Source organism: Aotus nancymaae, unplaced genomic scaffold (genome assembly GCF_030222135.1).
Source record: "Aotus nancymaae isolate 86718 unplaced genomic scaffold, 86718_ANA_hifiasm-v0.15.2.pri h1tg000057l, whole genome shotgun sequence".
Taxonomy (NCBI): Eukaryota; Metazoa; Chordata; class Mammalia; order Primates; family Aotidae; genus Aotus; species Aotus nancymaae.
The window spans coordinates 63835401-63858212 of record NW_026988471.1 but is presented as its reverse complement, the minus strand read 5'-3'; the positions used below and the strand labels follow the sequence as shown (position 1 = coordinate 63858212).

The following is a 22812-nucleotide window of genomic DNA, read 5'->3' as shown; positions in this document are numbered from 1 at the left end:
TTGACTCTTACTCTTAGGGACAAACTGGATTTGGGTTCTGATGGAAGGACTGAGCTTCCAGGGAAGTATTTTAGCGGTTGATTATTGCTTGCTTTCTTAAATCTCCATGGATATGTACATATCAGGTACCTCGTATGTATCAGGCTAATGCTTTTCAGTGTGCTTTAGTGAAGTGGAAATGGGAAAGATCAGGGATTCCTGGACAAGTGACTCCTCAGCTAGCACTTTATTGAGGAAGAGGCCCTGCTATGCCCACTTCTCTGTGTGTAGGGGTGTGGGGGGTGCGGGTAGGTTCTGCTAAGGGGGGCTTCTCCCCTGGGGAGCCCCACAAGGTGGTGAACATGTGTGTAGTTATCCTAGGGTGTGGCAAAGCCTTGCCAGAGTTTCAGTACCTGGTTTTGTTGGAGACCAAAAACTGATAATAGGAAAATCATCCATGCGTCTCTGCCCTGAGAGTCAAGCTGCCTGTTTGCGTCATCCCAATGTCCTGGGGACATTTTTCTGATTTAAAAGTAAATGAAAAATTTTGGGGGGGCTGAAGCAGTGGCTCACGCCTGTAGTCCCAGGACTTTGGGAGGCTGAGGCAGGACAATCGCTTAAGCCCAGGAGGTGGAGGTTACAGTGAGCTGTGATCATGCCATTGCATTCCAGCCTGGGCGACAGAGTGATATCTTGTTTCAAAAAAATAATAATAATAAAGGAAATTCTGTAGACTCCCAGAAGCATTGAGGGCCTCAGGCCCTGCGAGTCCTGTGCCTCCTGGGCAAGTCAGCCCTGACAGGGGTGGAAGGAGACACCCAAGCTTGTCTTCTGTGGCTCATGCTGCTAATGTGCCAGGGCACTGCCCATGGGCCATACAGAAACAGGCTGGCCTTGGCCAGTGAGCCATAGTTTGCTGACCATTGTTCTAGATGACCAAGTTGCAATTAGCTGAGAGAATTTCTGTTGGGCTACAGGACAGCCAAGAAAAGACATGGTCATCCAAAGTGACTGGTGGTCACTACAGAGAATCTTCCCCTGGGCCCTAATCACCACCCTGTTCCCACACCCCTGTTTTTTTCTTTTCACTTTGCAAAAAGTAAAAGTGTACACTTATTAAACATAAATGGCCTGTAATCCCAGCACTTTGGGAGGCTGAGGTGGGCAGATCACTTGAGGTCAGGAGTTTGACACCAGCCATGGCTGTCATGGTGAAACCCCATCTATGCTAAAAAATACAAAAATTAGCTGAGTGTGGTAGAGCAAGCCTGTAATCTCAGCTCCTTGGGAGGCTGAGGAGGGAGAATTGCTTGAGCCTGAGAGGTAGAGGTTGCAGTGAACCAAGATCGTGCCTCTGTACTCCAGCCTGGGCGAGAGAGCGAGACTCCATCCCCCCAAAAACAAACAACTAACCAACCACATAAGTGTATAACTTAATGAATTATCACAAAGCAAACACCCATCCAGATCAAGAAATAGGGCATTCCTAGCACTTCCACAGGTCGCTCTCCCTGCACCTGAAGGAAGCTACGAAACTGACTTATCCCCTGTAAGATCAGTCTGTTGGGTTTATAACGCTGCTCTTTGGCATCTGGGCTCTTTCAGGCCTGACCATTGTTATACTGTGTTTCTAGAAGGACTGAATGGAGTGGGCTACCACTGACAAGATCTCAGGGCCATGCTTTTCTCAGGAGATTGGTTCTCTTAGAGGGGCTTGGCTAGAGGTAAGGAATGCCTGTGAGCAATCCAGCCAGCCAACCCAGGGTTCTCTGAGGACTAGAGAGAAAAAAGGTTCATTGATACCACAAAGCACTAGTTACAAACACAGATGCTTTGTTAGAGGAACACCACAAACGGAAAAATCATGACTAGTGAAACTAAGGAAGTTCCTCTAGACTGCAACCCTATTGATTTGAAACTGATTAGCCCATAACTATTAAAAGGGAAAAAATTTATAGGGAAGGCAGATTCAACGTGCTTTATGTTTGAGTGTGAATCAAACCTTCTAACTGCAACTCACCCCCACAGTTCAGGGCTGCCATGTTATAGCCATGAAGGCTATGCACTGCACAACTCTTGCAAGCACCATTCACACAGAATACAACGTGAATGGTGCCCTGTGGAACTGCATGGTGAGGTTATTAACAGATATTAACCTCAAATATTAACAGAATCAGTTGCCTAGATCCAGGCCATGCTTTAACTTACAATGTTTAATTTCATCAGTTACACGTTTGGGTAAAGGACTCTTTTTTTGGTGGGGGGAACCTCTGCCTCCCAGGTTCCAGTGATTCTCCTGCCTCAGCCTCCCCAGTAGCTGGGACTACAAGCACACACAACCCCACCCAGCTAAGTTTTTGTATTTTTAGTAGAGATGGGGTTTCACCATGTTTGCCAGGCTGATCTCGAACTCCTGACCTCAAGCAATCTGCCCACCTCAGCCTCCCAAAGTGTTGGGATTATAGGCGTGAGCCACTGCGCCCAGCCAAGGCTCTTCTTTTCTTTTTAAAAATATTTATATTTTTTTAAACCAGACTCTCACTCTGTCACCCCATCTGGACTGCAGTGGCATGATCATGGCTCACTGCAGCTTTGACTTCCCAGGTTCAAGTGATCCTCCTACCTCAACCTCTGGAATAGCTGGGACTATAGGGGTGCAGCTAACTTTTTATGCACAGCTGATTTTTAAAATTTTTTAGTGACAGGGTCTTGCTTTGCTGCCCAGGCTGGCCTCAAACTCCTGGCCTCAAGCAATCCTCCCACCTCAGCCTCCCAAAGTGCTGGGATTACATGTGTGAGCCACTGCACCGGCCTCCCCATTTTAAATATGAGACTAGGCATGGAGAGGTTATCATGCCCAGGGTGGTGCAGCAAGCAAGCAGCAGAGCTGGGAGTGGAACCCAGACAGCCCATGGTCCTCCCTGCTACATGGTCTGTGCTGTTCAGACACGATTTAAAGTTCCTGTGAGCAGGCTCAAGCGGCTCATCACATCCATGCTCCTTCTGATCCCCTGTGAAAAGATGGTTTGAGAGTGTAGAATTGCTCCTTTTGATTTGGTTACATCAGAAAACTGACTCACCAAGTACTAATCCCAACCTCCAAACACCCTCCACAATAGAGAATCAAGGCAACCACACTCCAGGGTAAGAATCCAAATTGTTATTCCCAACAGGCCCCATCGGGCCTCTGATCGGTGTGAACTCTCTCCTCATCCTTTGCGGCTTACCCAGAAATGAAAACCGGTTCCTATATTACATGAAGAGCTGGACATGTTCAGGTCAGAGAGGGGATCTGTTTCTTCAGAGGCTTCCACTCTGTTTGCAGGATAATCCTATTATAGGAGGTGTCTAGATTCCCTAATGGTGCTGGAATGTGGTATCATTGAAAACAGGATTATATAAATGCATGGGCTGGGTGTGGCGGAGCCATAGTAGAGGCATGGGCAACTGCTCTCTTTCAGGGACCTTCCCAGTAATTCGAGGGCCTGGGGCATTCTTCCTGTTGTTCCCACTTGATGCTTGCCTTACAGTAGATGCTCAGTTAAGACCTGTTAAGCTAGTTGTTCTGACGAGACATAACTTTATGGAGGTATGTGGCAAAACCACACACTTTTTGCAAGAGCCCTGCTGGTGTGGAGTGGGGAGCCCCTGAGTAGCTTGATGCTTCCCAGTTGCAAGCCGGTGGTCACAGAAGGATCAGCGACAGCGGCTCCAGCGTTGCCCACTGAGCCTGGCTGCCCTGCCTCAGGGGGTCTTGCCTGATGAAAGGAGCAAGGAAAACAAATCTCTTTAATCACCCAAAGCCCATCTCCTAGAAGAGCAACAGCTCCTCCATCGGCAAGTGCCGCTTCAACACAGGAGAGGGGAATAAAGGAACTGCAGGTACCATTGGAAACACTGTATTCATTTCTAAGGACTGTGCTATATTTTAAGGCAATTGTCACATGTACAAAACAGTCAGATGAACACTATCCAAACAGATTTATGACATGTTAGAAAGAGAACAGCAAGGGAAACGTTTTCAGACAAGGAGATGTAAGATTTTCCCCAGTCAGGTAACCCCTGGTCTACCAACTCTGTACTGAAAGCCAAGAAGACACATGGCACATTCTCTCTTCTCGCCTCCAAGGGGAAGGGCCACCTGCACGCTCCTTGGAAGCACCACCCTTCTAAGACCATGCTTCTTACTGCAGGACCAGGCCAGGACACAGATGGTTGGCCAATGAGTCTTAAGTCCGGCTCTAATTTCATGTTTTATGGCTTTGTGAAATTCATCTTTAGGAACGGGAAAATCAAGATACCAAAGACATACAACTTGTAGTTAATAGTTAAGTTCACCTCTCTCCAAACACAAACTTGTTGGGCTTGGAGCTAAAACGATATATACACACATGTATACACAACACACACATATAACACACATATGTGTGTATAGATGTGTGTGTGTGTGTGTGTGTGTATGTGAAAGAAGAAAAAGATTTACTGAAGCCTGAAAAATAGTGAGTGTTCATTTACCATCTGGAATCAAACAATGTGATTGTTTCCCCTTGAAAACAGAAGAGTAGGCCGGGCGCGGTGGCTCACACCTGTAATCCCAGCAGTTTAGGAGGCCAAGGCAGGCAGATCACCAGGTCATGTGTTCGAGACCAGCCTGACCAACATGGTGAAACCCCATTTCTACTAAAAATACAAAAATTATCTGGGTGTGGTGGCCTGCGACTATAATCCAAGCAACTCAAGAGGCTGAGGCAGGAGAATCACTTGAGCCCGGGAGGCGGAGGCTGCAGTGAGCAGAGACCGTGCCACTACACTCCAGCCTGGGTGACAGAGCAAGACTCTCTCTCAAAAAAAAAAAAAGAAAGAAAAGAAAAAACAGAAGAGTATCAGCAACATGCTCTACCCAGTGGGGAAAAGTTTCCAGTTTCCTCTGCATGGTTCCTGGTCCCTCCTGGCTTCACAGGAGACTGAATGGCTTAGCTGGTTTAAAGAGAGTTGGGCTTTCCCCTTGGCTGGCTCAACTCTGTGTCCCATGGCTTTCCTTCACCCCTTCTGCTCAGGCACACATCCCCAGTTTTAAGAAGGGGGTGTGGCTTGATGATCTCAGTTTCATCTACCCATTCTCATCTCAATGGTACACACATCCATTAACGTGTGCCCCCATCTGTAGGGCTCAGGTGACACACAGCAACAGGGAAAACAAGGGAATGAAGGAGGCTGAACACTGGGGCTCTTTAATGGCCTGTTACAGGGTGGCAGAAACAGTGCCTGGGTCTTGGAGTCACAGCGAAGTCAGGTGCCCAGAACCATGGTGGAAGGTGGGGTCACTAGTTCATGAAAACTTGAAGGACTTCAGGAAGAGGCTGCATTTGATGCTAACTACACACAGAACAAGTGGCATAGATATAAGTCCTAATGCGCATAGAGAACAAAGCTCTGCTCAGAAAGGCTGTCCTCACCAGCAGAAGGACTGGGTAGAGAAAGCTGTCCCTTACACAAAGAAGAGCATACTGGGTTGGCACTTGATAGCCAAGAAGTGAAATGGTCATTTTCACAGATTAACAGTTTGCCTCACCAGATCCCTCTGAGGTAGGTAAGAGGCAGGTGACATTAGCCCCATCTTACAAATGGGGTAAAGTGAGGCCCCAGGACCTGTTACATCATGAATATGTGTCAACAACCACAGTCAAACAGCAGGTTCTCAGATCTTCCCTCTCACTGGTAAACTCTATGAAAGCCCCTTACTTAGATTAGAAGATTAGAACCACATCAGCAGGTAACTGGAAAAACGTGGACCATTTTGCTGATAATTTTAAACATGGATGTACTGGCAAGAAAGGGATCTATATTTTGAAATCAGCCAAAGCCAGGGGACCTGGGAATCTGTGAATGGGGGTGCCCCACTCCAGTTAGTACATGGTTTTCTCTGGGGTGGTGGCTGTTGTTTTTGCTGCAGTGCCGCGTTTTACCGAGTCCAGTTGAATTCAAATAATAGATTGATAAACCAACAAGCATCCTGAATATGACTACATCACACTTCCCCAGGGAAGGAGGCCCCTCTCTGGCCTGTTGCCAAATCAGAGTGAATGGAGATAAAGCTACAGTGTTGTCAGAGGCCCAGGCCTCTGCAAGGAGGGAGAAAAGTGCCCTAGGGCTGGGATGAGAACTGGGACAACTGTGTGTGAAACCTGTCCTGTCCTGATTAGAGAACCCTCTGCTCCCCCGCCACCCCCACAAGGCTGTATTCCCTCTCCTTTTTTCTTTGACCTCAGAATCTAAGATGTTTACCTAAGGCTGTGGACCAGAAACCACTCCCCCACCCCACAGTGCTAACACCCACCTGGAGTATTTCTAACTTGACACTGTACTGCACCTGCAGTCTCCCAGAACCCAGGGATCAGAAGCCACCCACACCTAGCTGTAGCACAAACTCTTTAAACACCTGAGTCCCAGCTCAGCAAAGTCCAGCTAAGAATTTGGGTATTTTTTCAATTACTACAACTCGAGGCAATGCAATAGGTGACTATAAACCCCCTTGGTTTGCTTAGAGAACACCTGATGCAGAGCCGACCGGGGACAGTGAAATACATCTGCATTTTTCCAAGGCATAACCACAGGACCCTGTGAATCCATGGTTTCTCGAGCCTGGCAGCTCAAGGGGTCCAAACAGATCCCTGGTGTTCACACAGTTGCACCTGGACATTGATTAAACCAAATGTCAGAGTGTCCTGGTCCTTGGTAACCAGTTCCTGCTGGGGAGCCTGAGGCCAGTGCCGAGAGGTAAGCCTCAGGCCAGCGACTGAGCCAAAGCATTGCTGGGAGATTAAAAGTTGGCAAGGGCAGTGCCCTGTGTCCACGACTGGCGGCTGGGTGAACAGGGTGGGACACCACTGCTGGCAGGCAAGCCCAAAGCCCAGCCCCATCACAGAACCGACTCCTTGGATTCCAGTTCTGGGGCACTGGCCACGGGGCCAGGGGGGTTCTGGTGTGTCACCAGGGGTGACGTCTCCTCCTCAGACTTGCAGTTGGGGATGGCTTCCACTTTCACCTCAGCCAGTTCCTGCTCGCCTTTCTTCATTGCCTTCTGATTCAGGTGGTGGAGAATGCCCGCACCCAGGGCATCCCCTTCCACATTCACCACCGTGGTGGTACGGTCCCTGGTGGGGAAAGAAGAGGCTCAGCTATTACGTCAAATGCTGGGGGATCGGGTCCTGTCACAGGCAGCCTGGGTGCCAAGGGAAAGTCTTGATCGTGAGGGCCCTGTTACTTCCTGGAGAGCATGCTTCTAAGGCATGGGCTTTACCTTACTCTAAATTGATTTTCTTTAAACACTTTTTATTTTTATAGAAAGAATAAAAAAGAGCATAAAGAAGCAAACAAGTCACTCACCCTTAATCCAAAACTGAGTGAATCTGTATGCACATTTTAATCTATTTCCTTCTAGTCATCTTTCTATACATGCATTTTATATGTATTAGACACCATCATTAAAAATTACACATAAGCCAGACACAGTGGCTCATGCCTGTGATCCCAGCACTTTGGGAGGCTGAGATGGGAGGACTGTTTAAGGCTAGGAGTTTGAGACCAGCCTGGACAACATAGTGAGATCCTATTTCTACAAAAAATAAAAGAATTAGCTGGGCATGGTAGTGTGTGCCTGTAGTCCTAGCTACTCAGGAGGCTGAGGTGAGAGGATTACTTGAGTCCAGGAGTTTGAAGCTTCAGTGAGCTATGACGACGCCATTCCACTCCAGCCTGGACCACAGAGTAAGACCCTGTCTCTAATAAGTAAACAAATAAACAAACATACATATTGAGATAATAGTGTGGATATGGTTTTGTGTCTAGCTTTTCTTCCACTGAGTATTACACTGTGGGAGTTTCCCTTCTTTTTCTCATTTCAACACTGCTTTACTGCTGGATGTCAATCTTCATATACATTCCATTGCCATTGGCAAATATGATCTCATCTCAAAGAAAATATCCTTTCCAGAAGCTAACTTGTTGTGCTATAGATTAGCCAATACCATTCCCCTGCCCTTGGAGCTCAGAGAAAGTATTGTGCACATTTTGAAGAGAGGGGAAAACGTGATCTTCCCTGAGGGCACTGGAGAGCTGACTCCCTTCAGAGTACGGTCCGGCTGTCTGCAGAATCAGTGGTGATGGGGTGGCTGGCGGGCCTGTATGACTTCAGGACTCTACTGGGCAGCTGCCTTGGTGCCCTATTTCCCTATTCCTGGCCAAGCACCTCTTGGATGCCTCTTCTCCATGCACAGGAGGTGGCTGGGTGAGGAAGGAGAGGGGCCTCTGTCAGCTCTGGTCCTGTCCAGCTGGCCAGCTCAGGGACACAGTTCCCTCTGATGAGGTGTCTGGGCAATGCGGGTCTCTTGCAAATTTCACCCTCATTGCTCTGAGAAGTCCCTTCAAGTTGGAAAACCCACCATTCCCACCCACAGCTGGCCAATCCACGAGCCCAGAGCCAGGCTGTAGGGTTCAGGTTCTCTTACTCCTGCCTGTGACAAACCTGGTCTGGAATGACTTTCTTTGCTAACATGAATTGAATGTTTTACCACATGCTCATTATTCTGTATGCTGTTCCCATGCTAACTCACTCAGTCTTCCCCACAACCCTAGTGTGGCTGCTCTGATCATTCCCATTTGACAGATGAGCAGACCAAAGCACAGTGCAGTGCAGTTCCACAACTACTAATGGCAAAGCTGGGATTTCAGTCCAGGCACCTGGGTTCCGGGGCTCATTCTCTTACTCACAGGCTCTACTGGCTCAACATTAGTACCTCAGCCAATCTTTCCTATAAAACAGGTATTTATGCCTGCAAAAGATATCACGTGACTCAAGGAATCAACGCACAGAAACTGTTTTGTGTCTTCACAGCAGCCCTGGAGATGTGGTCTGGATCACCCCTTCTTCCCTACCTCCTCCTCTGCTGAGCCCAAGCCCAAGTCACTCACATCGGCATGGTTCATCCTCTCTCCCCTCACAGAAATCACTCCTTAGAATTTTCCAGACCAGGGACAATCATTCCCAAAGGATCACTGCGCCATTGACTTATTACTCCTATGCAGCCAGCAACCCCACATACCCTCATGTCCCCTGGGCCTGTGCAGAGGGCCTCAGCTGTGGCCCCTACTTTACCGGATGCTATAAGCACGTTCTTGGTAATGACACCTCATGGTCATTCCTGGATGTTCACGGGCATGTGATGCTCATATTACTTAATTTTTCCTACCTCTAAATCTTGCCCTGCCAGCTCCACTGTAGGCTCCCTCACAAGGCTAGCGTGTGTCTGAAGTTTCTATGCATGCCCCAGGCCTAGCAGTGTCAAGCTCCTAGGGAACTCAATGCAGACTGTTTTTGGTGTTCTTAGGACTTGTTACTTACACAATCCAGTCCACAGCCAGGATCAGAGACAGGTCATGAGTAGGCAGCCCAATGGCCTCCAGGATAATGGCAATGGTGAGGACCCCTCCAGCTGGCACGCCTGCTGCTCCAACACTGGACGCTGTGGCGGTCACTCTAGGGGACGGCAGAGCAGGGCCAGCCATTAACATAGAGCATGCAGTGGGCACAGAGAAATGCAGACCATGCAGCTGCAGTGTGGCTGGAACTGAAAACAACCCCACCATGGGCTCTGCTGGCTGCGCCCCTGAGAGCCAACACATGCTCTTCAAGTAATCAATCTCTACTGTCCTCATTTTACTAACGAGACACCAAGTCGTGGTGAGATTAGTTTTTCAAAGGAAATCATGAGAAAAACCTTCAGTTTTGAGCCAGGGAAAGAATGAGGAACTTACAGAATGGTGAAAATCTGCCCTGCGTTGAGCTCTACGTTGTTGAGCTGGGCAATGAACACCGTGGCCACACACTGGAAGATGGCTGCTCCGTCCATGTTCACGGTGGCCCCGATGGGGAGAATAAACCTGCTGATCCTCTTGTCCACACCATTGTTCTCTTCGATGCACTTCATCATAGAGGGAAGGGTCGCTGAGCTAGAAATGGGGAAATCAGACCGCCAGACATGACAACAGTCCCAGCCAGGCTAACACGTGACTCATCTCAAATCCCAGAACAGAGCAATTAACACCATCTTCATTTCTGGCTTTTTTCTCTTAAAATAAAGGAAAAAACAGAATCACTTTAAAACTTCTGTCACAACACGAGGCTTTGGTAACTCCCAAAGTAATGAAAAATAGGATTTACCGGTTCTATTATTTACCTGGATTCACATGTTCCAAATTTCTTAAGAACTGCATTGCCTCCCAGTGCAAAATCTTCCCGAGAGAACAAACACCCATTTACTCTAATGTGCATCTCCTCTCTTGAATACTCCTCTCCCAAAAGTAAATATTAAACTATGATTTTGTTTTTCTTTTAGGCCAAAAAGCAAAAATGGCTCTGTGAGTTTGGAAAGAATTACTAAGCAGAGAACCATAAGAACAGTACCTGCTCCATCTAGCTGGCTCTGCAGGCTCCACTGAGGTTAGTAGGTGCAGCTGAGAAACAGGTTTTTGTCTAGGCCAGAGGAACTTCTCTTCCGCATTTTTTTTTTTTACCCCCACTTCCTTGTTATATAAATATCCATCGAGATTGGGAGGAAGTGAGCAGTAAAGGCAAAACTAAATGTGTGAGTGAAACGACGTGCTGCCATCCTTTGAAAGTTTTAACATATTTAACATATTTGAAAGTTTTAACATCCTTTGAAAGTTTTAACATATCCTTTGAAAGTTTAACAACAACAAAAAAACACCAATTTTTTTTTTGAAGGTTTTCCAGTGAAAGACAGGATGCATCTCTTGTGCTAAATTAGATAATTCCACACTATTGTGGACTCCTAGAAGGCTGAGCATGCAACCATCACCACGGTGCCTCAGACTCGTTTTCTAATCCACACATCCAGAAAAGGAGAATTGGGCAGAAACCATTCTCGAAATTTCCATGCAATGCATTGGGAGTGAGGTGGGCTGCCTTCTTTCATTCAAGCAAAGGTCTTCCTAATTAGAGTGAAGGATCTGGAACTGGGCTAACTAATGATCTGCTGCTAAGGAGCAAGAGGGAGAAGAGAATGAGGTAACTTCAGTAGAATAGGAAATGAAACAGAAACCCACCCCAGGGGAATACAGAAAAGCTGTGGGGCTAGTGATTTTAAGAAATCATGTGAGGCTCAGTAATCTCAGCTATTTGGGAGGTTGAGGTGGGAGGATCACTTGAGCCCAGAAGTTTGAGATCAGCCTGAGCAATCATGGGAAGATCTTGTCTCTTAAAAAAAAAAAAAAAAAGCATCACAAAAGACTGATATAGAGTTTTTCAGGAATTAAAGTATGTCAAGATGCTGGCTGTGCATCTACTACTGGGCTCACCTGTTCCATATTACTATGACTCAGAGCAGCAAAGAGATCCAAAACCCACTCACCTGGAGCAGGTGGCAAACGCTGTCGCAAATGGGGCGAGGAGGCCCAGGAGGAATCTGAAGGGGTTTCTTCGTGTGAAAACAAAATAAATAAGTGGCAGAACAATTCCTCCATGAATAACATGGCCCAATATAGATGCGAAGATGTATTTCCCCAGGCTGGTCACCAGCACGATGACGTCTTTCATTTCCACAATCTTGCTTCCAACAAGGAACATGATGCCCACAGGTACGTACCTAGGGCATAAGCACAGGGTACTCATCAGTAGGGGCTAAGGTTGGGGTGAGAGATGTAGACCCTTCCAGATGCAGAATGTGGGGACTTTCAATGAGGCCGCCTTCATCTCTCCCTATTATAACCCTGAGGAACTGAAACAGTCAGGGTTATACCATCCCCATTTTACAGGCTGTGAGACTGAGTAAAATGAGGATGATGGCTCACCGTGGGTAACAGAGTCAGGACCAGAACCCAGATGTCTTTACCCTTGGATACAGCATGTCCTTAACAGAAGGGTGCTACCAGTCACAGGAATTCCCAGGAGGAAAGGCAAGAAAATTGAGATCAAAGCCTCCAGGACTGTGAGCTTGACTTCTTGGCTTTGCTCAGGCTTGTTCCGAGAACTTAGAAACACAAAAGACTAACACCTATTTTACAGAGTGGCTGTGATACAAAACTGAGCCAAAGCTAGAACTTTTGTGAAGTTTTAAATTCTTTGTGGCTTAGACAACATGACTCCGTGGGAAAAAGTCACTCACAATGACACTCTGGGAACATGCCTGGAGCGTGAGAGTTTTTTAAAGGCAGGATGGGAAGGAATGGATTGTGGGAGTTACAAAGAACAAAAGTCAGTTGTTTTGAATTAATATAAATTCAGGAAGAATTTTCTAACTGTTGACTTTATTTGTAAATTTTAATTGTGTAGGTAATAATGTCACATAGTTCGAATTTCAAGGGGTACAAAAGAGTGAATAGAGTACAGTCTCCCTCTCATCTGTCTCCCAAGCACCCAGATTTCCCCTCTCTGGAGACAGTCAATGTCACTGGTTTCTTGAATTTTCTTTCTGGAGATATTCTAAGCAGTAATTATTAATTTAAAACCCGATAGTAATACAAGAATACATTCCCTTTCAAAAAATTAAAGCATAGATGACACCAAAATCCTCTTTCAGCACCATCCTCAAGCCAGTCCCCTCCTCAAATAACCAAATAATCACTCCTACCTCCTATGCAATTAGATACATATGTATTTAAATCTGTGTGTTTATTTCTTTTTCACCCTATGTCTTTTAAATCTTTTCATATCAGTACATAGAAATCTACCCCGTTCATTTTTATTGTGGTGAAATATGCATAACATAGAATTGACCATTTTAACCATTTTTTAGTGTAGAGTACAGTGGCACGAAGTTCATTCACATTCTTGTGCAACTATCATCACTATCCAAGCCCAGAACTTTTCCATCATCCTAAACTTTGAAATCATTCAACATAATGGCCTATTTTCCCCTCCTCTCAGCTCCTGAGAACCACTGTTCTACTTCCCAGCTCTCTAAATTTGACTATTCTAGGTACACAAAGGTGGAATCATACAGCATTTGTCCTTTTGTGTCTGGGTTATTCTACTTAGTATGATGTTTTCAGGCTTCATCCACACTGGAGCATGAGCACTCCTTTCTAAGGCAGAATCATATTCTATTGTATGTATACATCCCATTTTCTTTATCCATTCATCCACTACCAATGTTTGGGTTGGGGTTGTTTCTACCTTTACCTCATTGTCTTTAAATATTGTCTTCAGAATGGAAATACTAGAGATTATTTTGTCATTGTCTTGCTGGTGGATGTTTAAGTTGTTCCCAGGTTTATCATGACAAACGACACTGCAAACATGGGCCTTGTTGTGCCCACATGCCTTTGTTCTCTAGGTAGAGATGCTAAGAAGTGGAAATGTCGAGTTAAGGGGTGTGCGCATTTTAAATTTCAGTAGATACTATGTGACAGTTCTCCAAAGTGGCTATTCCATATTACATTCCCACCAGCAGTCCAGGAGAATAATCTTCCCTCTGCAACAGTGGTTCTTATCCAGGGATGATTTTGTCTGGAGGACAGTTTGGTTGTCACAACTTTCGGGGCATGGTGCTAGTGGCACAGAGCAGGTGGGGGCCACGATGCTGCTAAATATCCGACAGTCACGAGACAGCCTCCCACAAAGACTATCTCGTGTCAAGTGTCAAAAGTGTTATGGTTGAGAAACCTTGACCCAAAATGTCAAAAGTGTCATGGTTGAGAAACCTCATCCTCACCCTTATCAATGCCTAATAAAACCAAATTTTCATTTCCTTTATTTCTAATGAGGTTGGGTCTCCCTTAAAATATTTACTGGTCATTCAGGTTTCACATACTTCCATTTGCTAATAGTTTATTCAGTGATTTTTCTTTTTCAGTAATCAGAACTCTTTATATATACAGTATGCAAATATATACATCAATTTTTAGAAATGAATGTCTTGACTTTAAACTTTGTTCAAAGTATCTTTTGCATGTAGACTTTTTATATTTTGATGTGGTTAAGTTTAGCAGCTTTTTATGGCTTTTGCTTTTTATATCTTGTTTAGGAAGACCTTCCCTGCCTCTATATTTTCTTCTAATATTTTTAGAAGACTCCTCTCTTTCTTTCCTTCTTTTCTTCCTTACTCCCTGGTGAGTTTAATCCAGGAGTTAGCAGCGTGAGTCGTTGTAAATAAAGTTTTGTGGGAAATTATCCATACTTTTGCATTTATGAATTATGAACAGGTACTTTTCCCTCCAATGGCAGGGTTGGGTAGTTGCAATAGAGACCATGTGGCTTGCAAAGTTTGCTGACCCTGAGTTTAATACATCTGAAAGTTATTTCTATGAGTAGTGTTGGGTAGGCAGGTACTTGAGTTTCGGAGTGGGTAGTTAGCAAAGGAAAGAATGCAGAAAGCGGTAATACTGAAGATGCCTCCCTGACGTGGTTGAGATCCCTTTACTAGTTAAGCCATTTTAAACTCCAATTCTGTGTAATATGCATTTCTGAGCAACAGGTCTCTTGCTCTCTTGCTGCAGTTAGACACTTAGCAGGATCTGCCTAACTGGACACCTGCTTATGTGACTGGTACATCAAATTGCAGGAATGACTAAATTGGTTTCCAGATTAAAAGCAAATGTCCTAACATGGGAGAATCAGTGATATGGTTTGGATCTGTGTCCCCACCAAAATCTCATATCGAATTATAATCCCCCACCTTCCCACTCTTTTTCTTCCTCCTGCTCTAGCCATGTGAAGACGTGCCTGCTTCCCCTTCGCCTTCTGCCATGCTTGTAAGTTTCTTGAGGACTTCCCAGTCATGCTTCCTGTACAGCCTGTGGAACCATGAGCCAATTAAACCTCTCTTCTTTATAAATTACCTAGTTTCAGGTATTTCTTTATAGCAGTGTGAGAATGGACTAATATAATCAGTTTCTTTTTTTACTTTTAAATTTAATTTAATTGTTTATATTTTGTAGAGATAGGGTCTCAATTTGTTGCCCAGGCTGGTCTCGAACTCCTGAGCTCAAGCAATCCTCCAGCCTTGGCCTCCCGAACTGCTGGGATTACAGGCATGAGCCATTGCACCTGCCTCAGTTTCTATTCTTTAGTCCAAACTTTGGAAAATATTAATATTTTAGACTTAAAAAAAGCCAAGAAAAGAACTCGACATCTAAAAACCTTTTCTTTTCTGAAAATATCAGTTATCGCCCAGAACAGTACTCACATGAAGTGACCTTGGCAATGATAGAGTCAGGCTCTGGAATTTTCAGATTGAGCAAGAGAAACACCACTGGTAGGGGGTCTAAACTTAGCCTCCCATTCAATTTCAAACTTCTAAAATCAGTCCAGCTATCATCTAGCACCATCTGAGAGAGAGAAGTTCTGGAATCTTTAAGAGTTGGCAATAAGGAAAATGCTTTGTGCATGGAAGGAGAAACTAGTTCTTAACAATTAAGTAGAAGCTTAGAGCCACAGAGGTCTGGTTTGGGTAAAACAGCAGGATAAAGCTTATGAGAGACTGGTACTGGAATTGGTATGATTTCTGAGAAGTTGCCTAGAGGGAGCTGGTCAAATTTTTACCTTTTAGCCAAGAATCAATCTAAGAATTGTTACTTAACAAACGTGCTTTCATTGATATTACACAAAGAAACATTTGCAAATTAAAAACCTACATAAAAGGGCTGGGCGCAGTGGCTCACACCAATCCCAGCACTTTGGGAGGCCGAGGTGGGTGGATCATCTGAAGTCAGGAAGGAGCTTGAGACCAGCTTGGCCAACATATATGGTGAAACCCCATCTCTACTAAAAATACAAAAAATTAGCTGGGTGTGGTGGCATACACCTGTAATCCCAGCTTCTCAGGAGGCTGAGGCAGGAGAATTGCTTGAACCCAGAAAGTGGAGGTTGCAGTGAGCTGAGATTGCACCACTGCACTCTATCCTGGGCAACAAGAGCGAAACCCTGTCTCAGAAAAAAAAAAAGCCTACATTAAAAAAAGACCATTCCAACTTTATATATGCATGGGGTGAAAATGGACTTGTCTTCCATGCTATGAACTACTATAAGTAAAGGGTCTTGAAGTCTATCATTTTCAGATAAATGAACCTTATTTCAAGCAGCAGATAGCAAACTGCTGGAATTCACTGCCCCACAAGATGCGTGGGCAACCCACATGATCTGGCTGGCAGTAGGAGCCCATAAACAGATCCTGGTGATGGAAACACCAAAGGGTCAGTGCGGACACTGAGGAAATGACTGGTAACTACGGTGTATGCCTGGCTCTCTGAGGTCCTGGACAAGAGGAGAAACCGTCTCCACTTCCATCATCCCCTGTACCATGCCCGGCCCGTGGTGCATCAACCACATACACAGCACTGTGCCAGGTGGCCCCACACAGGTAGCTAGAACAGCAAGGTGGACTCTCTTCTGGATGGCAGGAAGAAGAAGTGAAAGAGCAGACGGCAGGGCAGCACTCACCACATAATCCAGGACACCAGCACCATTGTCGCCTCGTTGAGGGAATTGAAGAAACGGATGAGGTCTTCTCCTTCGGAGCCTAGTTTCTTTAAGGCCACTCCTAACACCAGAGCAAACAGGACCAATCCTAAAATGTTCATCCCTTCGATCTCAGTGCCCATGGGGATCTGCAGGATCAGAATAGACAGGACAAGTTTACAACAGATGAGTGAGAATTAAAGATGCATTTGCTTGGTGTCCCCACCAGACTGAAACGTGCCCAGAATGAGAGAAGGCTCATATTTTCTTTAACCATTAGCAATTCTGCAAATAAAGGGGTAGGAAACTCAAGGGGAGATGTATTCTGAGGATACAGAAAGTCAACAAGCAAAAATTTCATCTAGTTGTTAACTCTGAAAGCTGCTTGAAATTGCATAGGTTAAAGTGGAAGGTAGTGGGCTCCCTGTCATGGGGATATATTCAAGTAGAGGTTGGACAGCCACCTAAAAGGGCTGCTTTTAAAAGGAGAGCTGGTTAGTCAAAAGTTCCTTCAAGTGGGGCATGGTGGCTCACACCTGTAATCCCAGCACTTAGGGAGGCCGAGGCAGGTTGATCCCCTGAGGTCAGGAGTTTGAGACCAGGTTGCCCAACATGGTGAAACCCTGTCTCTACTAAAAATACAAAAATTAGCTGGGCTAGGTTTATTTATTTCTCTTGTAGAGACAGGGTCTCTACAAACTAGGCTCAAACTCCTGGGCCCAAGTGACTCTCCCCACTCAGTCTCTCAAAGTGCAATTATTACAGGCATGAGCCATTGTGCCTGGCCAAGACTTCTGAATATCACTATTCTCTCCTGAGACTTGACCTATTGAAGCTGGGTGCAGTGGGTATACCTGAAAGCTGTGGGAGAGAGACAACTTGGGGGATTTAGTGCTGGCTCTACTACTGGCCTACTAGGATTCTATGAGCTGGATGGCTAACACTTGGTGTTGACCTTGGGTCTGTCAACTCACACTTTTTGATACTATCCCAAGTCCTAACTGAAATTGAGGGTCAAGATTCAATGAAACCAGAGAATTCAATTTTTATTTGAAAGTTGGTTTTAATATCACATGTTCTCATATGTGGGAGCTAAAAAAGTGGATCTCATGAAGACAAAGAGCAGACTGGTGGTTACTAGAGGCCAGGAAGTGTAGTTGGGGGGAAGGGGACAAAGAGAAGTTGATTAATGGATACAAATGTACAGGTTGATAGAAGAAATAGACCTAGTGTTTGATAGATCAGTAGGGCAACTATATTTTACAATCGTTTATTTAAAATAGCTAGAATAATTCTAATATTTCTAGCATAAAGACAAATGTTTAAGGTGATAGATATTGCAAGCACACAAATTATATATTCATATAATTTGATCTTTACAAATTATATGAATTTTTACATTATCACATGTAACCCCAAACTATGCACATCTATTATGCATCAGTGAGAAAAGTGTTTTAAGAAATAAAAAAGAAAGCTAGTTTCAGCAGGTCTGCAATTCCAAGGTGTGGTGTTTGAGGTCAGGTAGATTCCAGATTTGGAACCAACTCTCAGATCTGAGGACAATTACAATAATTTTTCCAATGAAATGACTCCCTTTCTGTAGAGGAAGCTGGTGGCACTTGGGTTTGCAGTGAGGTATGCTGGCTGTAACATACCTGGGCAAATTTAGCATTGACTGGGGCTAGGGGACTACAAACACAACCAGAGCTGCAGCCCAGGCAGTCTTGCTGGTGTATCACGCAGATTGTGTTTCTGCTGCCTCCATCACTCTTCCCCCACATCTCCCCATAGCTCCTCCCTCACCTTATCAGAAGACTTCCCTGACCACCCTGCTAAAATAGTACCCATCACCATCCACACACACACACACACACAGACACATACTCTCTCTCTCTCTCTTCCTCTCTCTCTTCCTGTCTACTTGCCCTGCTTTAATTTTCTTCTTGGCGCCTATCACTGGCTGACATATACTTATTTATTACATGATTCCCTCCACTAGAACATGAGCTCTGTAAGGCAGGGCTTTGACTATACTGAGCACTACTAGAGTCCAGCACCTGGGAAGGCACCTAGCTATTAACAACTAAATCACTGTTTAATGAATTAATGATTCAACTAAAGCCTACGAGGAGTGTGTCTGTGGCAAGTATTACATGGGATCAAAGTGGGCATGGAAGAGCAGGCACCCTTCCAAGCGTCCTTGAGCCTCTGGGTCCTCGATTGATTTCTTTTTAGAGACAAGGTCTCCCTGTGTTGCTCGCTAGAGTACAGTAATCTCAAACTTCTTGGCTCAAGGAATCCTCCCACTTCAGCCTCCCAAGGCTGTAGTACCAGCTGGTACTACAGGCAAATGCCACCACACTTGGCTACTATAGAAAAAAAATTTTTTTTAGAGGTGGGGGTCTCACTATGTTGCCCAGGCTGGTCTCAAATTTCTGGCTTCAAGCAATCCTCCCACCTCAGCCTTCTGAGTCACTGAGATTACAAGCATGAGTCACCATGCCTGGCTGGCTAGGTCCTTGACTTTTCATTCTGTCACCAACATCCCATCCTTGGAGACAAAGCCCACACCTGCTATGCCTTTACATAGTCTTCTCACCACAGGATTTAGGAAAGCCTGGAACCAGCGAGGACACACTGATCCATTTTTTTGGTTTTAATTTATTTTTTTAAGATGGAGTCTCACTTTGTCGCCCAGGCTGGAGTGCAATGGCGCAGTCTCAGCTCACTGCAACCTCTGCCTCCAGGGTTCAAGTGATTCTCCTGCCTCAGCCTCCCAAGTAGCTGGGATTACAGGTGCCACCACCATACCCCGTTAATTTTATATTTTTAGTAGAGATGCGGTTTCAGCATGTTGGCCAGGTTGGTCTGGAATGCCTGACTTCAGGTGATCTGCACGTCTCCTGCCTCCCAAGGTGCTGGGATTACAAGTGTGAGTCACTGCACCTGGCCTCTTTCTTAAAGCCTGACTCCTTAAATGCCTGGGTGAAATTTACAGTGGAGGCAAGTGTATGTCAGCTGAGGTAGATGCTCACAGGTCAGCAGTATTCCCAGCAGAGAAGTTACAACAGCCATATTTGCCAAAACTTAAAGTTATTGCAGAGACAATTAGTGTTCTAGCATTTACTCATCACTCTTGGTTTCTTTTTATTTATTTACTTAGACATAGTTTTGCTCTGTTGCCCAGGCTGGAGTGCAGTGGCATGATCATGACTCACTGCAGAATCGACCTCCCAGAGTCAAGCGATCCTCCCACCTTGGCTCCCAAGTAGCTGGGACTATAGACATGTGCCACTATGCCTGGCTAATTTTTTATATATTTTTTGTTTTTTATAGAGATGGGAGACTTACCATGTTGCCCAGGCTGGCCATGAACTCCTGGGCTTAAGCAATCTTCACTTCTTGGCCTCCCAAAGTGCTGGGATTACAGGCATAAGCCACCGCGCCCAGCCAACAATTAGTTTTTTTAAAACTGGCCAAAATGGCCTTGATCAACCTTGGAAGACCATCATTTCAGGTAATTTGTAGTGGGGATACAAAATCCTACCTGGTCAGGTTGTCCTAAGGCTCCAATGAAATAACGTCGGAAAGTGTCCGTGCAAGAAGGTGGCATGCAGAAGTGAGCCACTTACCTGGAAAGCAGGCCTAGCTGACACCCACAGCCCAATGAGCCCAGCTGTGGAATCCAGGGGCTGTCAGAAGGGGCCAGGTTGGACTTCCAGTCACACCCTCTGGCCAGACACAGGGAAGTGACAGCCATCTTTTAAAATCAAGAACCACTGATTTATGAACAGGGGGGATATCATTCCCTAGACGACTTTTGGAATGTGTATGGGTACATTGGTTGTCATAATGATTGTGGCATCTTACTGGGTAAATAGTAGGCAGGGTACTAAGAATGCCAACTGTTGTGAAATGTTCAGGCAACAAAATGCAGACTTTCCTACATCCCCCAGGCCTCAGAGCATCCTATCAGACAGTCAGATGGGGAAAAAGCTGTTTAAAATGCACTGAGCTAGGATTAACTCCATTTACCCTTAAATATTTTTTTCTGCATAGTTTTAGTATTCGCTGGATTTTCCAAGAATATCAAGTGGAGGTAAACTGAAGGCAGACTTTATTTTGTTCTGAACTTCAACAAGCGTTATTTGCCATTTTAGAATAATATCCAGGTCACTGGTACAAGGACATAATGTCGGTCTGTACTTGTAGCTGTTGCATTTGGGGTGATTCTGTATACATATACAAAAATATTCATTTAGCATGTATTTCAAAATGTGCAGAGAAATAGCAAAAAATACACCAACAATATTTAGTTGACTTCTATCTCACGGCTTTTAAATCTCTTTATTTATTCCAAATAAATGTAAGTATCTGAAAACTTCATTATGTCTTCAAATATAGTTGTATATTTACATGGCAAAATATGGATTCTTTTATTAGAAATTATTTTTATTTTACCCTTATATTGACTTTTTAAAAAACATAGTAGGTGTTGGGGTAGGTTAAACACTTATTAATTACATTTCTGGATGGTAGAAAAGGTTTTATAAAATGTTTTCTGAGGCCAGGCACAGGCTCGCACTTGCAATCCCAGCACTTTGGGTGGCAAATGTGGGAGGATTATGTGAAGCCAGGAGTTCAAGGCCAGACTTGGCACACACGTTGAAACTCTGTCTCTACAAAACATTAAAAAAAAAAAAAAAAGCTGAGCCCAGTGGCACACGCCTATAGTCCCAGCTACTTGGAAGGCTGAGGCAGGAGAATCACTTGAGGGCAAGAGTTCAAGGCTGCAGTGAGCCATGATCACATCACTGTACTCCAGCCTGGGCAATAGAACGAGAGCCTGTTTCAAACAAACAACACATAAACCAATAAATAAAACATTTTATGGATCCAAAGGAGCAAACCTAAACTGTTCACTCCAAATAGTCCATTTACACCCCAAAGTTTTCAGCCCAGTTGAGAAAAAGACATGTCCTGTATGCTCCTTCAATTGTTATCAGTTTAAACCTGGCTTCATAAAATGAGTTAAAAAGTTTTCATTCTCCCTCTATTTTATAAAATAATTTATAAAAGATTAGTGGTAGTTTTTCTTACATTTTAAAATAAATTCACAAAATAGGAAAAAAAAAAGAAATAAGATTTGCTTTAGACATATTTTTACCAGTGACCTCATAAAGAGTTTTACCTTTTCATAGGTTACATTTCCAGAGCTGGTGCTGTAGGTCGAGACTCTATAATCGGTTGCATACTGTGATGAAGAGGAAGAAAAACCCACTGTTAGTGCACAGGTAAAGACCGACCTAGAGACGCCAAGGGCACTCCCGCGCTCTTGCTACTTCTGTCACTGTTCACACCAAGTGTGCTGGGCATTCCCCACCCGGTGGGCCTGACAAGAGCCTCTGAGAACTGTACAAAAGCTACATTAGGACCAAGCCAGCAGGTACTTCAAGAGACCTCCTGCCAAGGAAGCAGGGAGAATTTCCTTATGTTCTTTGGGCAATGGTTTGGAGAAGAAGGGCTGCACAATTTTATGCTGATAGTTTGATATTTCCTCAGCCTTATATGTCATATTATTTGAATAACCTTGGTACTAACTAAAGCCAAGGTTCATATTCCATTTTGTCATTTTATTTTCATTCATTTATTTATGCCCCACTTTGTTCTAGAACTTATTTGAGCATGACTGCTTCTACTGTCTGTTTCTAATCTGGCTTGAGCCTCCACTCTCGAAAGCCAGGGATGTGAGGCAAGACAGCTCGAAGGGACTCACTTATCAGAAGTGAGACATCTCTCCAGCTTTGGTCCCCTGGTTGATTTCACATGCTTCTGCATGGTGCACACAGGTGTCTCCCTGCAGCAGTATGTACTAACAAGTGGAATCTGTTGGAATGCAGTCCTTCCTGACCCCTTCTAAGGGCACCTGGCCCCTGAACTGTCGGCAGGAGCCCATTAGCAAGTATAGACTCACAGGCCTGCTTTCTGTCTACCCTTGCTGGGCTCTGGCTTCTCTCAGCTTTGATTTATCAGTGTTACAGAAAGGCAGAGGTGTTCAAACAAACCCACACACCCGCTCTGTGACAGGCACTAAAAAAAGCCCCATACGCCTCTATTTTTTTCCTACCTCACAATATATATACAAGTCACTCCTGTGCTTATAAGCAGATCAAAAAACAAAACAAAACAAAAATGAGAGGTTGTAAGTAGAAACAGAAAAGTCTTTGCTTATAAAAAGAAATCAGATTAGACCATATAATCTAGACCTTTATATTCCTTCTCTGTGTAAAGAATGGCCACAGGAATGTTACTTACAGCATTGCCAAAACATAGGGGAAAACCAGAAACCACCGGAA

General features: G+C 44.7%; 1 protein-coding gene across 2 annotated transcripts in view; it reads right to left on the bottom strand.

Moving 5' to 3' along the window:
• Window positions 1-3881: 3881 nt before the first annotated feature.
• The window catches only part of SLC1A4 (solute carrier family 1 member 4), a 32494-nt gene continuing 13563 nt past the window's right edge, over window positions 3882-22812 (bottom strand). Inside the window, exons 3-9 of one of the 2 annotated variants that reach the window (XM_064364183.1) lie at window positions 21648-21710; window positions 16436-16602; window positions 11409-11642; window positions 9793-9987; window positions 9380-9514; window positions 6996-7133; window positions 3882-6650 (exon numbers count right to left, since the gene is read on the bottom strand). In XM_064364183.1, the coding sequence (XP_064220253.1) occupies window positions 6521-6650; window positions 6996-7133; window positions 9380-9514; window positions 9793-9987; window positions 11409-11642; window positions 16436-16602; window positions 21648-21710 (1062 nt within the window). In that variant the 3' untranslated portion in view covers window positions 3882-6520. Of the gene's footprint in view, window positions 6651-6682; window positions 7134-9379; window positions 9515-9792; window positions 9988-11408; window positions 11643-16435; window positions 16603-21647; window positions 21711-22812 lie in introns of those variants that run through there. The other variant, XM_012477258.2, reaches the window with a different exon arrangement.